Source organism: Lissotriton vulgaris, chromosome 5, assembly GCF_964263255.1.
Source record: "Lissotriton vulgaris chromosome 5, aLisVul1.2, whole genome shotgun sequence".
NCBI lineage: Eukaryota > Metazoa > Chordata > Amphibia > Caudata > Salamandridae > Lissotriton > Lissotriton vulgaris.
In genome coordinates this window covers 56,750,639-56,773,603 of record NC_141693.1, presented here as the reverse complement: position 1 = coordinate 56,773,603, position 22,965 = coordinate 56,750,639, and the positions used below count along the sequence as shown (strand labels likewise).

At 44.6% G+C, this 22,965-nt stretch overlaps 1 protein-coding gene across 1 annotated transcript in view; it reads left to right on the top strand.

The window, feature by feature from the left end:
• The first annotated feature begins 2,219 nt into the window (after nucleotides 1–2,219).
• LOC147710139 (E3 ubiquitin-protein ligase TRIM39-like) overlaps nucleotides 2,220–22,965 on the top strand; it is a 224,475-nt gene continuing 203,729 nt past the window's right edge. Inside the window, exon 1 of the mRNA XM_086920835.1 lies at nucleotides 2,220–2,802. Coding sequence (XP_086776961.1) covers nucleotides 2,386–2,802 — 417 coding nt within the window. The 5' untranslated portion in view covers nucleotides 2,220–2,385. The remainder of the gene's footprint in view (nucleotides 2,803–22,965) is intronic.

The following is a 22,965-nucleotide window of genomic DNA, read 5'->3' as shown; positions in this document are numbered from 1 at the left end:
TTGTGCCAAACTAACTGCAAACTAAAAGCAAAAGATTCTAGACGACCCCATTTCACCTGCTTACACATGAGTCACGTGTGTGTAAAGTTTGTGCACATGCTGCTCTTGCGTTATTGTGGGATCGACTTTAGATGAGGCAGTCATGCTCTGGGTTACCCAGGTCTGAGCAGGTCATCAACTGAGAAACTAAGTTGTCCTCCATTTGTGTCCCTCTGAAGCACCACAGGCATGGAACCATACACAAACTATATAAACTATAGAAAAGAATGAGATGTGTGCTGCTTTATTTGCAAGATATATAGGCAATATTATCTTCAAATTATGCAGCTGCCCCACTGGACAAAGGCAACAAGTTTGCATTTCTTGTGAAGACTGGGTAACGATGGGACATAGATGAAGATAATAGAACAGAACAAACAAAGTCTCAACAGCATCCTGAATGCATTGTTTTTTAATTTCAGAGTTAGTTATCGATGGGTGGATCTCAAAGACCTGTTTCAATGCCACTCCCACAGGTAGGATCCAAAGTATTTAAACATGGTCTTCTTTGAAGTGTCACAAGTGACTGATCTTTAATACGAATAAAGGAGATAAAACATTTACGGTTCACTACGATCAATGCAAAAGGCTGTTCTACTTCAGAGGACTGTTTACTGATTTTGAAGAACCAAGAAACTGCTCAACTCTTAACTCCTACTCCAATCTGCATGTGCTTATTCGCAGAATAAATGGTTGAGTTGGGATTCTTTTTAAAACGAAAACCAGTGTATTGTGTCTCGAACTTAATTATATATCTAAAAAGGCAGTACAACGAAACGGTAGCGTTATCAGTGAATGCTTTATCCACTCTCTTTATGAAAGTGCTAGAACCGCAGCAAAAATATTATGGACAACTCCAAATCTAGAATACAAACCAAATTTATAAAATGCCACAAAACCTCACGGAGTTAACTGCTGATGCCTCCTCCAGAATAAGGCCGGCATGTTTCTATATAATTCCAAAAGCACACCACTTCAGGTAGCAGCACTGCGATAACCTTACATTCAGGAAACAAATCTACACTTTAAAGTAGGTAAGCAGTGCTATCGCAAGCAAATTTAACTTAAATTAATATCCAGCAAGATGTATCCACGTTCCGCAGTTTAAAATAGTAAAGTCTCAATATGTAATCCAGAGGGCATAATTCCACTCTGCAATGCCCAGACACCCACAACCGACGAGGATTAAGTAACAGGCTGAAAACATTAAAATACAAATTCTAACTTTGACCACCACTTTCTGTACACTGCGTCGCACAACAATTGTTCCACGGCGACGCGTTCTTCATAAAATACCGTTTAGTTCTGGGAGTAATGGACAGGATGTTCGCCTGTTGATCTGCGGTAGTGTGGAAATATGTGACTGCTAATCTGTAATCGCCCTTCATGGGAGGATACAAAATTCTAAAAGGAGAGACACTGAAGGTATTCACCAATGAAAAGACACCCTTTCTGAAGGGCAGTAAGAGGAACCAATGAAAGAGGTGGGCGTTTTTTGAAGAACATATCTTAGATACAGAGTATCTCTTCGAGACGGCCTTGCGCTGCCCTGGCGAGACCTAAAAATGACTAGCCCACAGGGGCAGCGCCTTTCCAAGGCTTCACTGGTCACCATTTATCTGATGAATGTTATAGTGAGGAGTTTAACTGCACTGATGAGATGAAACCTCTGCTCAGACAATGATTGTGCACGATAGTGAAATAATGCGGTCAGAGATTGTTGTTCCGCCGCATGATTTACAGAATCTCGCTGTATAATTTACTCAACCCTGCGGTATAAATTGCTCCTCCAATGGGGTGATGCCAGTGACCTGATTATGAATTATTATATGTGAAGAATTAAGAACGCAGTCATTTTTCTGCCTTTTAAACATTAAGTAAAACAGCAAATGCAGAAGGAAATTTTTCATAATTATTTTCCAGATGTCAGTACAGTTCTAAAACAAGTAAATATTATAATAGAAATGCATATTTAGGTGACCGCTCCTGGCACTTCCAGAATCTGAGAACAAAACCAAAATGCTGGTATTTTAGCTGAGAAAGGAGGGAAACCTCGAGTCAGAGCACAGGCAGCAGAGGAGTCAGTTCTCTGTTCTGGGACTGTAACATGAACCCGGAAGTCCCAGCGCAGCCAGAGAGGGGCAGAGGGACAGACGCACAGACACACCCACTGCACACAGAGAGGGGCAGACGCACAGACATACCCACTGCACACAGAGAGGGGCAGACGCACAGACACACCCACTGCACACAGGGAGGGAGGGACAGACGCACAGACGCACAGACACACCCACTGCACACAGAGAGAGAAATGAAACTTACCTTCACTTCCTGCATTTCTGCATCATGGCGGCAGCAGCTCAGCTCGGGAACCTCCAGGAAGAGGCCACTTGTTCCATCTGTTTGGAATATTTTACTGATCCGGTGATGATTTTTGATTGTGGACACAACTTCTGCCGCTCCTGCATCACCCAGAGCTGGGAGGGAAGAGATGGAAACTTCCCCTGTCCACAGTGCAGGGAAATATCTTCGGGAAAAAACCTCCGACCCAACAGACTAGTGGGGAACATGGTGGAAATGTTAAAACAGCTTCATCTGCCCCCCGTGAAGCCCCCGGAGGAGAATCTATGCGAGAAACATGGGCAGGCACAGCTGCTGTTTTGTGCAGAGGATCAGAGGATGATATGCTGGGTCTGCCGGGAGTCCAAGGAGCATAAAACTCACTCAGCAAGTCCTGTAGAGGAGGCTGCAGAGGAGCACAAGGTACGTCAGTGGATGTTCAGGGATCACAAGTCCAGTTTTTATGAGGTGGCCAGACGGCTCCATGCCACTGCCGCAACACTTTTCCATTCCTGGATTTTGCTTTCTACATATTTTTATCTGGTGTGTTGAAGCAATAGGGTCCAGTAAAGTGAACCAAGACTACAACTCCCAGAATGCACTATGTTAAATCAAAAGCCTTGACATGGAAATAGTTGGGTCCCGCTGGCATGGAGTCATCTGCTCCCCCTCCCTGTGTATGGGGAAACAGTCTGAATAACGATTTTCTAACAACGAGTGGCCTGAACAACTCATAAACAACGACCTGAAACTGAACCACGACCACCTCAACAACTACTACATTAAACAACGAGTGGCCTTAACAACGAATTATCAACACGAGCAAAAATGTATATAGATTTTAATTTACCAAGTGCCGCCAATAGATGGCACTGTAGGATTGTTTTCAGATGTTTTTATGCTGAAGTGTTTATTTTAAAATCGCTTAAAATAGTGCATTTGGTTTTAATTTTACGTTTGATATGCCGCAAATTAAGTTAGCATTCTAGTTATGGCCACTTTCACACTCCCAGATTCACAGTGTGATCTCTGAGATGTTGCACTTTTTAATTCAGATTCTATTGATCAGTGCTAAAAAAAAGTGGGTTGGATAATATATAATCATTTGAATAACAGACCACCCGGCACTTCCGCTTTATTTATCAGTTTCTAGCACTTTGTTTTTTTCATCACTACGATCGCCCTTTTCGTCAGGTTTCATTAATTTCTTTTCCTCCATTCTTCTGTCTTTTCTGCAATTAATTCTGTAGCTCTAGGAATGGCTCAGCTACGAGTATTTTCATGTTTGATGACAACATCCTAAGATAGTCCAGTTTCCTAAGAAAAAATAGATTTTCTTTAATCAAACGTCAATACCAGAAATATTTTTATTTAATTCAAGGCTGGAGATTAAAAGTTAGTAGCAAAGTAGAAAATGACATTAAAAAAAGAGGTAAGAGTCTACGTGTAAAAAATAGTATTGTTAAAAAAGAAAAACACTGTAAGAATGTCATTTTCAAATATAGCAGGTTTTCATTTACACCAGGTTGAAAATATGGGTAGATTCGGTTTGTATGTCAAAATAATTTTTTCGTGGTTCAGTTAAGTCGTGGTTCAATACTTAGTGATTAGCATTTGGTCGTTCTTTAGCCTTCGTGGTTTAGGCATTCGTGATTTCAGTGGTAGTTGTTTAATCCATTCCATTCCAAAAATCTTTATTTCGATCACAAGATCATAAAAGATGCACATAATAACACAATTTTTGTTAAAAGGATATAAAATATTACATTTATATAATTAAAAACTCATTAAACAGGAATAGTGATCAAAATAAATAGTGTGATGAAATTCATGTCTGACGAGTGTCGCCAAGTCTCTTAATACAGCGAATTCGGGCATACCACATTGCAGTTAAAAATTTGGATAGGGCAAATACCGTAATTGGGGCTAGATCTGTCCTCAGAACTCTATAAGCGGGTAGAAATGTTCTTAATCCCAAATTTTTAAGTAAAGGTACCAGCCAATATTTCCTACTTTTCTCATAGGCGCTACAGAAAAAGACCACATGTACATCGTTCTCCTTTGTGTGGCCGCATGCGGGACAAGTTTCCGTGGAAGGGGGGCAAGACCATGATGCGATGAAGGATGCCAATGGGAGGGTCCCATATCTCCATTGTAGGAATAATTTCCTAGTTAGTACCGGAGTCATGGCGTCAAGGACGCTTTCCAACTGATAGGAATCCTTACTTTTTATAAATTGATTGGTCAATGATCCATCTCGGGTGCCCTCAGCAGCTCGGGAGAGCATTAGATCATAGTAGGCTCTAGATAGCACCTTTCTGGGGGTCATTTTGCTTACATTTACTGGATCCGACCAGAGTTCAGGAAGACCAATGGCCTCGGTAATGTTCTTGATATAGTTCAACCAGGGTATTCTGGTGGCATTGGGCAACAATAAGAATTCCATTAGCTCCGCTCTGTAAGTTGAAAGGTCTGGGCTACTCCATAAGCGTCGCCAAAATGCAAGTGATTTGAGCCCCAACTCCTCCGTTATGGGTCGGAGGCCCATGTCGAGCCTCAGGGGCAGAATTGCAGTGCTCATCGGAAGGGCGGTGATCTGCCTCAGGAATTTGTTCTCGGTGGTCGCTAATTGTGGTGATGGAATGTGACCCCAGAGCTCGCCCCCATATATAACACCCCCCCGAGCTTGCGCCTTGTAGATCTCAATTACGGGGGTGAGGGGGCAGTAGGGAGATTTACTTGCTATTCTCATGGTGCCACCTGCCAACTGTGCCAATTTGATATTTGCTTTTAGCTGGTGTGCCGACCACGTTAATTTTTCATTGAGAGTTATCCCTAGGTAATCAATTGTCTGGACCCGTTCCAAACGGACTGTACCTAGAAGGGGGGGGGTGGGCGATTAAAAGGCATGGGGTTGAGGATCATAAATTTGGTTTTCTGGGGGTTTATCTCAAGTCCCCTTTCTGTACAGAACTCCAGAAAACCGTCCAGGACTCGTTGTATGCCCATCGGGGATTTGGACAACAGCAGGGTGTCATCCGCAAACATAATTGCGGGCACCCTGCTGCCAGTCAGTTTGGGGGCATCGATGTTGGGGATCCTGGTGAGGTGCGCGATTACCCCGTTCACAAAGAGGCAAAACAGGGTCGGTGCAAGCACGCAGCCCTGTCTTACCCCCCTGTGAACGGGGAACCTTTCGGTTAAATTGCCACCTCTGCCGCACCTAACGCGCGCAAAGTTGTTATGGTGTAGTCTCATCAGGATTGCCAAGATGTCTCTCAGGACATTCATCTCCTCCATGACCGGCCACAATTTTGCTCTTGGGACCAAGTCGAAGGCGGCACGCAAGTCCACGAAAACCGTGGACAAGGTGCCGCCCTCAATCAACGCTGTCCTCCAATATAATAGGTTCAGCCTAAAAATTTGGTCGACTGTGGATACCCCTCGCCTAAATCCCGCCTGGTAGGGGGTCAAAATGTCAGTCTCCTCCATCCAGTTCTGTAACCGGTCCAAGATCAGTCTACCAAAGAGCTTTTGGGATACGTCAATGAGACTGATCGGGCGATAGTTGGCTGGGAGCAGTAGGGATCCCTTTTTAAAGATTGGGACCACCTCCGCTCCCAGCCAAGTATCTGGGACCTCCATCCCCCCTAAGACAGCATTAAATAGCAACATGAGGTAGGGGGGCCCAAATCCCTGGCTCCTGCTTATACAGGTCGCCTGGGACCCCATCGAGCCCTGGGGCTTTCCCTGATGACAATCCGGCTATAGCCACCCTCAACTCTTTTTCTGTGAAGGGTTGGCCTTCATAATCAGTCACTCCGATATTATATGTGTAATAAAATAGGAAGAAACTCTCCAGGAGACAAATTGAGTTGATCCGGTAAGGAGATCCTTTAATGAAAAGCTTGCAGTCACAGCGTACAGTCTTGAATGCCGTTTAACCGCACGGCAACTCTATTTAGCTAAAGCGTCTTCATTCAAGCAACAACACACACACGCGACTCAGACTTGCATGCACGCCTCAACATTCAAAGAACAACATACAGACACGCGGCACAAAACTACATACACACCTCACGCGAACACAACACGCGACAATAACACATTCAAACCATAACGCGATGTTTATTGTTGTGAATGACGCGCGTGCGTTCACGCGCGTCATTTCTAACAATAACCATACACTACACACCTCCCTCTTTTTTTTTTTTAAGAAAGAACAAAGTCATTGAATCTTGAAGGAATCCTGCGACATCTTGAACTCCTCAACAACTCTTGTGAATCACAATCAGTGGAGACAGTAGGTAATTCACAGTCAGTGGAAACAGTAGGTAATTCAGATGACTTTGAATCATTAGCGTCAACATCCAAAAATACATTGAATGAGTCATCTTCCTTCAAAACAGCATTTGATAAAACATCTTCAGGAAATTCCTTGCTAATATTATATTTTGAAACTCTGCTGAAATGCCAAACACTTCCATCAGTTACCCTTACAGCATTCTTAAATACTTCAACAACTTTAACAGGATCAGACCACTTCGCTAGTCCTTTATGTACATAACTGCCTTTTTTCAATCTCACAAAATCACCAACATGAACAGGCACACAACTCCTTGTTCCATCTCTTGACAGATCTTTCTTCATCTTTTCCTTATAAGTATCAACTTTCCTGCAAATTTCTTCAAAGTCCACTTCTGCAAAATCAACGCGATTACTATCCTTATTCTTTAACCACCAAGAAACTAAATTAGTACTGGGTTTACGCCCTCTTAACATCTCTAAAGGAGATAGCAAGGTAATGGCATTGGGAGCAGTCCTATAAGATAATAACATGGACTGTAAAGCCTTGTTCCAGCATAATCCACCTTTGACAGCTAATCGGATAGCTTCCTTGACAACTCTATTGAATCTTTCTATTTGACCATTGGCCTCAGGATGGAATACTGCTATTCTTCTGTGAAAGATGCCACATCTACTAAAATACTTTCCATTTGCTTACTAACAAACTGCGGACCATTATCTGTCACTACCTCCTGAGGGATACCCTCCCTGCAGAAAACTTCATCCATAAACTGTATAATAGCATCGCTAGTAACTTCCTTGACTGTTTTTATCTCTGGCCATTTTGAGAAATAATCTATAAGTACTATACCAAAGGAATGTTGTTGTGGTAAAACACCGAATGGTCCAATAATGTCAATGCCAATCTTATTCCATGGTGATGCAGGTAAACCAACAGGTTGTGGTACACTGGGCAAAGCCTTAGCTGTTTTATCACTGTTAGCACATAATTCACACAATTTCACCTGTTGCTCAACAAAATAATCAATACCTGGCCACCAGAAATTATTCTTTAAACGTCTTCTAGTGACTGATATTCCAAAATGCCCCACATGAGCCAAATCCAGAAATTTTTTCCTGAGACCAAAAGGTGGAATAAATTTATCATTCCTTAATAAGATCCCATTTTCTATAGCCAATTCATCCTTAATCTTGTGATAACTCATTAAACCACCTGTAAAGTTCCTTCCTTCAGGCCAGCCTCCCAACACATATTCCTTAACTTTTTTGAGTTCTAGGTCTTTGTTCATTTCTTCATTCCATGTCTCTTCTTCTACTATTGAATTTTCTCCAAAAACCAAATTAACATCATTATAAACATGTGCTACTTCGCATTCATCTTTGTCAACCACATCAGAATCTCTGCATGCCAATGGAAGCCTTGACATACAATCTGCATGAACATTCGATTTCCCAGGGATATATTCCAAGGAATACTGAAAATTTTGTAACCTTGATGATAATCTAGCCAATCTTGAAGAAAGAGTACGTCCTCCACCTGGTGATAGTATATGTACCAAGGGCTTGTGATCGGTTTTAATGGTGAATTTCGTTCCCCATAAGAAAGGTCGGAAATGTTCGGCACCCCAAACACACGCCAAAGTTCTCTTTCAATCACTGAATAATGACGTTCAGACTCTCTCAACGTTCTTGAGGCATACGATACAATCCATTCTTTACCCCATTCCTCTTGAATCAGTACGGCACCCAACCCACAACTACTTGCATCTACTGTCACAATACATGTTTTGCCAATTACAAATGGTTTAAGACAGGGTGCCTTGGTAATTATTGACTTCACAGCATTGAAAGTCTCAGTCATAGTTTCTGTCCATTCAAATTTTGCATTCTTCTTCAAGAGCATCCTGAAAGGTTCAATCACACTTGCATAGTTCTGGATAAATTTTGCATAGAATTCAACAAGGCCTAAAAATGCAACCAACTGTTCCTTGTTCTGAGGAATAGGAGCTTTGCTGATGTTTTCCAAATGTGAGTTTTTAGGTCTAATGCCATTAGCACTAATACAATGTCCAAGATATTCTAATTCATCTCTCCTGAATTTGCACTTGGACGCATGTAGAGTTAAACCCTTCTCCGATAAGGCGTTCAATACTTTAAATAAATGCTTGTCATGTTCAATTATGTCTTTCCCAAAGACTAAAATGTCATCTTGGAATGCAATTGCCCCAGTTAATCCATCCAGTGTCTCTTTCATCAGCCTCTGAAAAACTGCGGCTGCACTTGCATCCTGCAAAATCTATATAGCCCTTCAGGTGTAATAAAAGCAGTCAAATCTTTTGAATCTTCATGCAAGACTACTTGATGATACGCACTTGCTAGATCTAAACATGAGAATACCTTGGCATTATTCAATGTAGAAACCATTTCGTGTAGATTGGGCAAGGGATGTGAGTCCACACAAATTGCATTGTTCAAACTGCGTAAATCTATGCATACACGAAGATCTCCCCCAGATTTGATCGAAATTACAATGGGAGAAACCCATGGAGATGATTCGATGGGTTCTATAATTTTCTTTTTACACATGTCATCTAGAATTTCTTTTAATTTTTCTCTGTAAGAAAGAGGCACATTCCTCACTTTATGGCGGACAGGTAAAGCATTTGCATGCACTTTTATCCGATGTTCGAATCCTTTATATTTCCCTAGGACATCACAAAATAATTTTGGAAATTCTTCTTTAATTTTTGAAATCAAATCTTCTCCAGTTTTACCTTGTACAGATTTGCTAGATTCAGAATCAATAGAATAAACAGGAGGATCAGCATTAGGATCAAGTTTCATTCCCAATTGTTCTGCATGTGGCCAACCTAATAATGAATCACCAGATTCCGTTATATACACCTTCCCATGTGTGGAGTAGCTTTTAAATTTAAGTTCAGCAATGAAATATCCAATGAGTTGCAATTTATGCCCTGTATATCCACTTGGTGTGATATCTGGTAATATCAATTTAATATTAGGCCAGTTGGATTTAAACAAGACATTAGGCAGAATTGTGTACCATGAGCAAGAGTCAACAAATACTTTGGTAGAGACTCCATTAATAGTGATAAAACATGAAGGAAATTTCCTTACTTTTGGTTCTTTAGTTATGCACATTATGGTATTCACGTCAAATTCACAATCACTTGAATTTTCATGTTCTTGATCTTGAACTAAACTAACTCTCCTTGGTGCTGATCTGCAAACTTTTGAAAAATGCCCCTTTTTTTCACATCTTGAACAAACTTTGTCCAGAGCTGGACACAATTTTGAATTCCCTAAATGATAACTACTACCACATCTGAAACAGTACATATTATAAGTTCTTGAATCAGCTCTTTGCCACATATTCATCCTTTGATCAGATCTTTGCCACGTATTTGTTCTCTGATCAGGTTTTTGCCATCTATTTCTGTATTCATTTTTATACTGGTTATCATTCCTTGTGTTAGCATATTTCCCATATTTCCCTGAATCTTTAAATTTCTCATTTTCTTTATTTATAATTAGAATATCAGATTTATTGTTGTTTTGCGAACGTATTTCATCTACAAATTTTTCTGAATGTTCTATTGACTTTGCAATTTCAATTGCTGCATTTAAGGTCATATCTGAAGTTGTCCATAGTCTTTGTTGTATCTTCTTGTTATTAGTACACATAAGGATCTGATCTCTTAAGACTTGGTCATAATTAATGTGTTCAAAATCGCATGTGACTGCTAATGCTCTCAATGAAGATACATAGTTGTCAATGGACTCATCTGCTTGTTGTTTTCTTGAGTAAAATTTAAATCTTTCCATAACCATATTAATCTTTTTTCCATATCTAATAGCTAATTGCCTGGTAGCAATTTGATATACATCTAAATTAGAAGTGTCACTTAACGGAGGTAGACTTTTGAATTCTTTAAGTGCTATTCCACCAAGACAGTGCTTTAATAGAGCTAGTTTCCTTTCTGCTCCACATTCTTCTTCCTCTAAAACTTCAACATATGCCAAAAACATAGGTTCCCAAATGTCCCACTCAATAGGAGGATCACCTTTACTGGCTAAGAATGAAGGAGGGGGTTGAATCCCAGTCATAGTTAATGAAAGACAAAAGATTTAAACAATGAAGAAAATAATTATTTAACAATCGAAATATTTGTGACTCACAACAGTGTGTGCGAATCACAGATGTCACTTACGGTTAATTTCTTCCTTGTAAATACCCTCCAAGGCAGATATGTTCCAGTTGTTAGTAATCCACAATGAACTGAGTAAATAAAGTGTTCCTTTTTTTTTTTTTTTTTTTAAGATGATGGTGCCAAGAAATAACCAATGAAAAGAGCTCTTATTAATCCATTTAGTATTATCCAATGAAAAACGTTGAAAGGTATCCAATAGAATGTGCCAGTGTAAAACTTCCCAAGTGAAACAGCCAATGAGAACAATTTGTTTAAAAAAATAAGAAAACTCTTGAAAAATGTACTCGTTGCACGTGTTTCCGATCGTCGCCAGTGTAATAAAATAGGAAGAAACTCTCCAGGAGACAAATTGAGTTGATCCGGTAAGGAGATCCTTTAATGAACAGCTTGCAGTCACAGCGTACAGTCTTGAATGTCGTTTAACCGCACGGCAACTCTATTTAGCTAAAGCGTCTTCATTCAAGCAACAACACACACACGCGACTCAGACTTGCATGCACGCCTCAACATTCAAAGAACAACATACAGACACGCGGCACAAAACTACATACACACCTCACGCGAACACAACACGCGACAATAACACATTCAAACCATAACGCGATGTTTATTGTTGTGAATGACGCGCGTGCGTTCACGCGCGTCATTTCTAACAATAACCATACACTACAATATGGTTCTTGCGAACTCCCTTCCTCTGTATCGTACAGTGATTTGTAATGATTTTGCCATGTACTGGGTGCAATATTGGGCTCAATTGCCGAGGATAAATCCTCCGTTCCATTGGACACTATTCGCCAGAATTTGCTTGAATCTCTGATGGCCAGTGTCCTTGAAAGTTCCTCCCAATAATGTTGATCCCATTCAACCGTAGCATTCTCCAGGAGCTTCTTGTGAGCCCTTCTCATTAATTGAATCTCATCCCTTGGTTTGTGCGCCTTTATTGCTAGTAGCAGTTTAGTTTTAGAGTCCCTGCATGTGGCGTTGTACCACGTTCTCTTGGTTGTTGAACCGGTTTTGCCCCCCCTTTTAGAAAAGAGGTCCAACTCCAAGGTATTGATTAGATCTGCATGAATCTGACCTAGCAGGTCTCTATTTTCCCCTTCGCCTAATTCCTCCCCAATAGAAAAAGCCCTCTCTAGAAACGGAGTAATTCTGGCATACAATTTGGGTAAGTTATCCCCACTACTGGCCAGTTTCGCCCATCTAACTCTCCTCCGATTATTCTCCAAGAGTAACCCAGACTTATCTCTATTGAAACCCGGTCCTCTGTCATTAATGCCTGGAAGAATATATTCAAGCTCCAGGGCGTTGTGGTCACTATCTTGTCTAACCACATTGATAATTTGACAAGAATATAGTCTAGTCGTGATTCACTGCCAACTTTATTGTATGTGCACTTGCTTGGGATATCTGATTTGCAGCGCCCATTACAGGCCCTTAGACCATGATTTAGGGTAAGGGCAGTTTTCTGCAGGGCAAGGGGAGTCCATGCTCTTGGTGGGGGTGCCACTGTTACCGGAACCTGCCACTGTGAATCCTCCTCACAGGAGGGTCCATCACGGAGGCCTGGTAGTGGCTCATAGTGAGAATTTAAGTCTCCACCCACCACATATTGGTATTCCCCTGGGATGCCGCTCAAGAAAGCAGAGAGTTCCTCTATGGTGTTTGATTCACGTGCCAAGGAAACAGGTCTCGAATACACGTTTACTACCACCAGTTTCGGGGAATGTGGCCACTCTAAGAGGACGGCTAAAATGTCATCTGAAACGGTTGTCAGGCAGCTGGCCTGGCAGCCCAGATCAGATGCTACCCAGGTTGCCAGACCTCCAGAAGGTCTGCCCCGTCCCCCCCATTTAGCTGATTTGGAAAATACTGCAAACCCCTGTAATGCTAGTTCTTCGCGCGCCCACGTCTCTTGAAAGAGGCATACGCTTTTCGAGTTAATAAAAGAAACCCACTCCTGGCAATCAATTTTGTTTGCCAGCCCAGCAACATTCCATGAAGTCAAAATCAAGGATTTTGGACTAATGGAAGGTTGCCCTGTTTTGGAAGGATTGGATTCAATGATTTCATGATTGGCCAATCGATACAGGGGCGACTGCCCCTGCACCAGCCCAGTGTTGGAGTTGAGCACATCTAGGTCCGCTAGGGGATACTCTAGATCTTGGTGAAGCGCTTGGTCTATTTGTGCCCGTGGAACCTGCACTTGTTCACAAGGTTTATTGTCTTCAGTCCTATGAAAAGGGGAATGGTCCCTCCCTTGCGACTCAGACTGTCAATCAACCATTTCCAGGGTACTATATCTATTGTAAGTTGGGAGGTAGGCTGGATAGTGCATTCTATGGGGCCCGGGACTCCTCTCATGCTTCCCCCTCCTTCCTCCTCTCCTCCTAGTATTCGTTTCCCATCCTAACTCCTCACCATACGGTATGGAGATTACTGGGACTCCACTCCTATGATGATAAGGTTCCCTTATCTCCCTGCGGCTGCTCTCCCAGTCTTCCATCATTTCCTGATGATGGCCCCATCTCTGATCCTCCAGATTGTATAAGTTCGAAGGATAGAAGAACGAGAGGGGGAGGGCTTGGATGTCACTGCCTAGATCATCTGGGGCCCAAGAGCAAACCTAGGAGGCCGTGTTTGGCTCTCTAAAGGTAACTAGAACACAGTCTCCTCTAATTGATTTTCTGGTAAATCCCACCCAGGTGACCCGTCTAACCATAATGATGTCACTGGTGGTGCCTCGTGGGAGTGGTCTATGTATAGACAGTCAGCTGATTACTTTATTTTTGAGGGAAGGGATTGATTCTGTAACGCTAGATTTTAACTCAGGAACCCCTGCCAGGATGACCGTGTAGGGAGACGCCTCAGGTGGTAAGTTGGCAGGTTTGGTTTTGCGGGGAATGTTTTTTTTTTTTCCTGGAGATGTTGATTCTCTCTGAGTTACAGTCGGGGTTTTGGTAGAGTCTGTAGGTTGTACAATGATATTTTTGTGTGTGGTCGGTACAGTCTGAGTTATTGGAGGAACAGTTTTGATATTTGGGTTGGCCGGGGGTTGGGGATTCTTGTTTTGATTCGATTTAAATTGTGAATCTTGGTTTGCAGCAGCGGGGCCCCTTTTCAACTGAACTATGCTAGACTCGGTTCCCCTTTTGGTATTTAGATCTATGCCCCCTTTGGCTCCTTTTGATTCAAGCTTCCTGAAGTCTGCTAGTTGGACCGTGGTTTTCTCAATATTGACCAACCTAGCTTTGATCTTAATCAATCGAGCCTCAAGGGGACTTAATAGGGACCTAAAGAGTGTGCCTATATCTGCCAGTGTAATGTCATCACCAGAATTTTCCGCGGAGATATTATTTAAACCAGATGGTGTGGTCATAGGAATTGTAACTGGTGATGAAATTGTTGCACTGGCCCTATCCGGGTTGGTGTCGATGGTGCTACCTGTAGCACCATTTTCCCTAGTTGGATTTAGTTTTGAGGGTTTAGACTTACTACCTCCCTTGTTATGAGTCCCTTTTCTCCTTTTTTGGATGGCACTTTCCCTAGCTCCCCTTGTTAAATCAGGGCTATTCACCTTACCATTAGTTTCAGCTATGTTGGGTTCAAATGTAGGGAGCGGTATTTCAGATACAATTTGGGGTGTCTGGCCTATGGGTAAAGCCATTAAACTCATGTCCTCAAGATCGCTAGGGGGCTCTATGGTGGAATCTGGGTTAGTGGGCAATTGGCCGGATGGCTGTGTTTGTCCTTGGTCACCTAGTGCGTGGTTAGTGGCTTCTAACCTCCCATCGGGGGTTCTAGCTTGGGCCATTGGCCCCATCGAAAATCTCCTAACCCAATCCATTTCTTGGGAAATTCGTCTCTCAAGTACTTCGATTTCCTCAATCAGGAGCGAGCCAGCTTTAACAAAATAATTGTCAATTGTACCTTTCGTGGCTCCAGACGCCGCCAATGAGGATTTACTCCTGGTTTCTCTAGTGCACATTTCGGTGGCTGGTTACTCTGTTCTGCGTGTGGGATAAAAGGGCCAGGAGGAGGGGTCCGGTCCGGTCTCTGCCAGTTGTTTAATCATACAACCATACAGTACGCACTGAGGAGGCTGCAGAAGAGAACAGGGTGTCTCTGTGGGTGTCCAGGGATTTAAAGGGCACCCGAGAGTCCATTGAGGAGGCTGCTGAAGAGCTCTAGGTGTGTGTGAGGATGTTTATGGATCATAAGGCAGCCGTGGGCCCCAAAGAGAAGTCTGTGCAAGGAGTGTATGTGGGTGTTCACGATTCACCAGCCGCGGTGCGTCCATTGGGGCGTAGGGGCGTAGCCCCACAAGCCCCATGGATGCTGCTGCAACAAAATAAACACACACTGACTGATGTTGAAAAAGTTAGTAATCGCCGAGCGAGCGCCGCCGGGAATCTGGGAAGCACCCGAGTTATCCGGGAGTGCAGGGGGGGCTGGTCTGGACTGCTGCGCAGCTTGAGTGACAGTCCACGTGACGCACTCACTCATCTGCAGCAGCAGACAGCCAGCCAGCCAAGGTATCTTCTAGCGCGCAAGTGACAGGGGGGGCAGAAACTACCTCGAGCATGCGCATTAGTGTTCCCCCATAGAGAGTGACCAGGGGGGTGTTTGTTTAAGCTGGCCGGCTTTTCAAAGGCGACACAGGGTGAGCAGTCAGTGAGCCCCCCTAGCCAATCAGCGCCAGGATTGGCTGGTCACTGCGCAATCCATTATTGGATGCCGCGCGTGGGTGGTGCACACACACTGCATAATGGCCAATCACTGTGTGTGACTTCATGTAGTCATGCAGTGATTGGCCATTTTGCGGAGCTGCTGACTGGTCAGATCCTCTCTCTACTACTCGCCACCAGTCTCTTCGTGTGGACCGTGTGCGGGAGCCAGTTTGTGTGTGCCCTTTCTCTCGACTCGGAAGTGAGTACTTACTTTACTTGTTGGATCAGGTATATTTCCGTTTACTACTGCACTAGCATATCGGGTCAGTGGTGGCTCAGTCACTTCGGCAAAACTTCGAGGAGTCTGAACCCGGCAAATTGACCGTTATTTATTTCAAATGTGTCCCTGTGGAAACCTCTCATTTATGTTTGTGGAATTGTGGTACAAAATACACCGTCAGGCGCTCGCATCAATGCACTGTAAACTGTGCACGGTGCTGCGGCCTGACTGTTTCGTGTCAGAAAGGTGCAGAGACGCCGATTGAAGTGGGGTTCACCGCGTGCACTAATCCGAAGGCCGGCGTCGTAAGAGTGCGCCTTTCAATCCAAAGCACTCACTCACTCATCACCGTGCACAGCCTTTGCCCCAATGCCTCTGTTTCTTCCTCATTTGTGGCCCGGCCTGGCAGTGGCACTAGGCCCTGACAGCAGCCATATATTATTATACAAAATGTGCTCTTAAATATACACTTTAAATAAGGACGGGGGTTTCTTGTGTTTACGTTGCAAAACCTACACATCAAGCCGTTGCACAGACGCGTGGGCCCCGGGGCCGGGGACACCTGTTCATTTTATTTTCTAAACATGCCAGTGTTCTGCTAATGTTTGGTGTATTAACAGGTTTCAGTTCCAACAGATTTTCCTCGTCTTTTTGCCATTGACTTTTCACTTTTATTTACCGACTGCATCAGTGTAAGCAAAGGCCATCTGCTTCCCTGCTGCTATCCGGCACACTTTTAATTACCCGCCCCGCAGCCTAATAGAGATGATATATTATTAAACTAAATCTTTCTGACATTAAAAGTAAATATCTCCGAACCAATATTGCAAGAAATGAAATGAAAATTAGCCGCCAGTTGGAGAGGGAAAGGAGTCTCGGGTTGAGAAATGTTTGTTCGCAATTGGTGTTTTAAGCAATATGAGTAGCAGTGGATTAACTCAGCAGAGATTCGTGACATGTTTGCCAAGAACTGCGTCACAAATGTATTTCTTAAGAAATGTAAGGTGGTATGTCTTGGTTTGCGAGGAAATGGCTGATGTTGAGGGAAAGGTTTAAATGTTAACTGTTTCTCATTATTTCTAATAATGAGTCTGTTGAATTAAACATGTCCAATGCAGGCATGGCCATTGTCCTACCATAATGTGCCTGGTAACAGAAAGAGAGGCATTTCGATAGCAAATTAATTCACATTACTAATAATACCTTGGTTTTGTTTATTATTGTTTAGTGGCTTTCGTACATTTGTACACACCTGGAAGTGCAGAGTGTACTTTGTGCAGTTCACAGCATATGAAACCTCAAGCCTCCACACTCAACAAAACCTTAGTCAATCAAGTGCATGCAGCGTGCTATAATCTATAATTGGGAAGGTGGTGGGAGGTAATCACACTTTATTGAGCATCAGCCAAACAGCGGAATTAGCAGTGTGCTTCAGAGTTAGGGGCAACTTTGCATGTTATTATACATTTTTAGCTAATTCAAGCCCAATGTTGCCTAAAAATCTTGAATTATAAGTTAAGGTGTATAAATACACAGAAAGGGCTGGACTGGCCGCAGTGGGCACCGTGCGTTTCCCCGTGGGCTGCCAGGGGGAACGTGTCCATAACAATAGCACAAGGCACATTTTGTATTTTGTTCACTACCTGTGGACCATTGCCACGTAAGAAGACTTAGTGACACTTAACCTGTCATGCCAGAAACGTTGGCGAGGCTGGAATGAAATAAAACTTTTTATGACCATTAAAGAGTGTCGTTTCACACACGTTGTCACATCAAGCATCATCCACCCAGCCACCCACTCATCCATCCACCCATCCATCATTCATGCATCCATCCACCCATCCATCCATCATGCATCCACTCATCATGCATGCATCCATCCACACACCCATCACGCATCCATCCATGAACCACCCAGCCAGCCACCAGGGTTGGATTAAGAAATATCGAGGGTTGAATTAAGAAATAGAGCCACTCGTGAGTGTCATAAAAAAGCTTTAGCTAGATACGAGGCTCGAACCTTTATTTCCAGCACCAAAGTCGGCCACGCTAGCCGTCAGACCACACCCTCTTCCCTTTTGTGTGGCCCTGCAGTTTTCACATCTTATGATTTCTGCGAGGCTGCAGACTTATTACAGACAGTATTTTTTAGAATAACTTGTTATTGCGAGGCTGGAATGAAAAAAAACTTTTCCGGGCCATTAAACAGTATCCTGTCGGTGTCATACACGTTGCCATCACTATAGCCGCAGTTTCTGCGGGGCTACAATGAAAATACTACTTGTTATTGCGAGAGACATCTGAACCATCGAAAGCAGGGGAGTGGAGTTTTTCTGCATAAAGTGGAGTGGCATCAAATTTGTTTTCACGAAGGATGCTAACTGTCCAAAGGTGAGCGCTGAATGGGTGAATCATTACCACCAAGCATGACAGAGGTTGTAGAACACTTCGACATCCTGCCACAAATATAAAGGGACACGTTACGAAGTATAGGATGTGTGTTCTCTCCCAGCTCATGTAAAGCGCTCTGATACCTTTAGGTCGAGCTCGCACTATATAAAACTGCAATTTGGAGAAAGAGAGCGAGGGTGAGGGTGAGGGTGAGGGTGACGGAGAGAGGCGGAGAGAGACGGAGAGAGACGGAGAGAGACGGAGAGAGAGACGGAGAGAGAGACGGAGAGAGAGACGGAGAGAGAGACGGAGAGAGAGACGGAGAGAGAGACGGAGAGAGAGAGACGGAGAGAGAGAGACGGAGAGAGAGAGACGGAGAGAGAGAGACAGAGAGAGAGACAGAGAGAGAGACAGAGAGAGAGACAGACAGACACATCTGGTGGCCAAATCTCAAAACATAAAATCAGATAACGTGCAATACCGGCTTCCCTGCTTATCCAAACTGTGTGATCCTAGGCAAACATTTTATTCCACAGAGCCTCATTTTTAGGTTGAAGCCTACCAGATGGTGCATCTATTTGGTTTGCTCATGACATCGTGGGGAAATTCTGAAAACTTCTCTGGGAATACATTTCACCTATTGCTTACCATTGTCTTTGTAGTTTGCAACTCACAGTTGCCTTCTTTTTATTTTTTGGTTTTAGTTGCTTTGGGCTGTCCAGCTTGAGTACAAGCGTGGTTCCCAATGCTTTGTGAAGGCTGTTTCCCAACTGCTGTGCAACTTCTTCTACTCTTAGAGCTGAGAATTCCATGAAAGTCTTATAGTATGAATTCAGCACCTGAGCATAATAGGACGGAATGTATGAAGCTCTGTGGTTATACTGAATAAGCAGCTACCTATGTTATGCCATCTATTAATGTAATAACTGCACTTTCACAATTGCTTTATTAACCTTCCTGCTTTCTCAAATTTGCTTGAAAATGCACGATTTTTCTCTTTTTCCAAAATTTTCTAGGGGGGGGTTATCCCACCAAGCCCCACTTTTGGGGTTCGGGCTCGCTCGCTGCGCTCGCTCGCTACGGTGCTGCATGCTAATCACTTTGCGCCCACCACTTTCAAATGTCACCCACCGGCCCTGCGATTCACAAGTGAAGGCAGTGTAAGTTCCACAGAGGAAGAAGCTGCAGAGGAGCACAAGGCATGTCTGTGGACGATCACAATTCACAATTTAATACACTTGTTAAGTCTTTAAGAGTATACAATGTATATTTAGGGGTGTTGTGTCCCTAGAGAAGGCTGCTGAAAATACAAGGTATGTTTGTTGGTGTTTAGGGATCGTAAGGGAATCCACTCCATGAGGGCTTTATAAGAACCTGCAAAAGAGCACAAAGTGTGTCTGTCAGAGCGCTGGGATCACAGGCTGTATACTGTGAGCCACAGAGGCGGCTGTAGAGGATCAGAAGGGATGTGTGTGGGTGTTTTGGGACCTTGCACTAGACTCAAAGGACTCAGTGTAGCACTGCAGTGTGAGTTGTCAGTGTCAGAACACTTGACGCGACAATGCAGGGTGTGGCACAAACGGGCTCACATGGACATGGAGCACAACAAAAGACGTTCAGCAATGCACTGTGACGCGCACAGGCTCGACTCCTCAGCAGTGCAGGGTTCATCAGACACAAAGGGACGTGCAGGGTCCAGGCGTTAGACTTACATAGTCACTGGACACAGGGTGAAGATTTCCTGTAGCTTTGGCTGCTTGAAGCTCTCTGGCTTTGGAGACCCCTCACAGGATGAATGACCATCGGGCTGGGCTGCGATCACAGGTTCCTGGTCTGGGGGAGCTCAGGGTCTCTGACCTCCTCACCTCAAGGTGCTAAGCACTGGACTGGGCTCGGGGTGATCAGGACAACCCCCTCCTCCCCCTCCCCCCACAGGCCGGCCACCTCCGGGGTCCTTCCTCAGCAGCAAAAGAGTTCCTTCTTTGGTCCTGGGGGTCTAGCGCCTCCTGTAGACGGGAGACGGCCTTCTGGTCTTCAGTGTTCTCTTCAGTAGAGGTCCTTCCTCTGTCATGGGGTCCAGCGCCTCCTGTAGGAAGGAGACGGCAATCATTCCCGCCTCTGGTATTCAGCGTTTCTTCAGTAGAGGTCCTTCCTCGGTCCTGGGGGTCTCGCGCCTCCTGTAGACGGGAGGCGGGCATCATTCCTGCCTCTGGTCTTCAGCGTTCCCTTCAGTGCTGTGCAGAGCTCCACAAAGTTAAAACTGGACAGTTTATATCCTGTCTTAGGATAGTTCACTCCAATCCAACTGTCCAGTCAGATTCATAATTGGCCCCAGACCTTTGGAGGGAACCAGTGAACTTGAGAGTGAACCACACAAATCCCTTCTGCCATCGGGATAGATATGCAAGGCAAACGTTGCACTTGGCCTTAAAAACATTCTAATGGAGGGCGGGGGCAAAGGGGGTGTGAGGAGCAGGGAGTGGTGGGGAGGCTACAAAGAGAAGGGGGGCTGTAGGTACAGACTACAACCAAGACTCTGATTCACCCTACAACAGAAAGCGTTTCACACACCGAGGCCCCCATCACCACACATGTCCACAATCATTGCATCCTATAGACCTGGGCCTGAAGGTACCTGAGCCTGACAGCACTGTGAGGCCCTGCTCATGGTAATACAGCGCTATACACATCTGTGTCCCTACATGTATGCTACAGTCAGATGGAGCCCAGAGAAGACATACTACACAGAGTCAGAAGGTAGTATCAGTCACTCTCGGATCTGAGTTTGAGGCGACATCCACCCCACTTCTATACTCGTCTGCCACAAGCCTTTAGTAGTGTCAAGGGCTGGTCATGTGAGGGGGATCCACCCGGGTTAAAAGCAGGACCACTGTGGGTGGACCTCAGCCTTGTACTTTGATGGGGAGAAACATGACAGATGTAAGGCACATGTCAGGGGCTCGTGGTCCGGGTGTCCTGTACGAGAAGATATCCCGGGCCAGGATAGTAAAACGGAAGCCGTTTGTCACAGGGACACCGCGCCCAAACCTTTGACCCTACTGTTAAGTCATCGTGCCATACACTATGCTTGGGGTCTGTGCTTGCTCTCCTGGCTGCCTGTTCCATGCTGCAGACTGCATCAGCGTGTTCCCTGCTCTCTTACTACTCCTGCCTGTTCCCAGCTGCGGCCCTGTATGAGGTTGGTGTCTGTTCCCTGTTGCAGTTACGGTAAAGGGCTGGTGTCTGCTCTTGCAATCCGGTAGGTTGCTTGTCACAGACCCCTGCATGTCTTTGTTCCTGTTTTCTGTTGCAGACCCCGAAAGGCTGGTGTTTGATTCCTGCTTCAGACCTTGTAAAGAGCTGGAACCTGCTCTGTTGCAGTCTCTCTCTGCAGGCAGCTGCCTGACTCCTGTCATAGACCATGAAAGGTCTTGATGTCTGCGCTCTCTCTAGGTGCCTCTTTCTTTCCTTCTACTCTGTATAGTGTCTATCTGTTTTTACTCACAGACCCTGTATGAAGCTGGCACCTGCTGTCTTGCCATGACTGCCTTTTTTCTGTCAGACATCCTGTATGAGTCTGGTACCCGCTCTCTCAATATGTCTGTTCTCTGTCACTGACCATGTAAGAGGCAGGTACCCACTCCCTTCCTGTGACTGTCCTCTGTCACACACCGTGTCAACATTTGGTGCCCGCTCTCTCTTTTTGGTTGTTTGCTCTCAGTCACAGACCCTGCCTGGGGTTGGGGCCTGAACTCTTCCTGTGTCTGTCTGTTCTCTGTCACAGACCCTGCATGGGGTTGGTGCCTGCACTCTTCCTGTGTCTGTCTTTTCTCTGTCACAGACCCTGCATGGGGTTGGTGCCTGCACTCTTCTTGTGTCTGTCTGTTCTCTGTCACAGACCCTGTCTGGGGTTGGGGCCTACACTATTCCTGTGTCTGTCTGTTCTCTGTCCCAGGCCCTGCATGGGCTGGTGCCTGCACTCTTCCTGTGTCTGTCTGTTCTCTGTCACTGACCCTGCCTGGGGTTGGGGCTTGCACTCTTCCTGTGTATGTCTGTTCTCTGTCTCAGGCCCTGCATGGACTGGTGCCTGCGCTCTTCCTGTGTCTGTTTTCTGTCACAGACCCTGCCTTGGGTTGGGGCCTGCACTCTTCCTGTGCCTGTGTTCTGTCACAGACTGTGATAATTTCTTTGGTTGTCACAGACGATGCATGTGGCGGGCACCTGTATAGGACAAGGTCCAGATATGGTTAATCAGCCGAGATGGTCTAGATGTAACTTATTTATGAACAGTATGGATATGTGTGGCCAGAATTTACAATCTGGACATCTGTTACTGGTACTGACAGTCTTAATTTATACGGGCGGTACTTACAATCTGGATATAGAGTGTAAACCGAGGGGCTGGCCACTGGGAAGATGCAATGGTTGGGGAAGGGTAAGGGTCGGCTGTCGGTTCAGGGATAGCGCTCCTTGAAGAGATGAGTCTTCAGCATTTTCCTAAATTGGGGAGAGTTGGAGCTGATGCCACTTTGATACTGATGCTGTTCCAGATCCTGGGAGCATGAACGGAGAAGGCTTGCCTTCGGGGTTTTTCTTCTTACAATTTCATGTCTTGAGTCTGATGATATCCTCGCTCCTGGTCAGATTTCGTTCCTTGAACGTGTGTAGTTTGTCTGCCAGGTAAGCTGGGGTCTTGTTATCG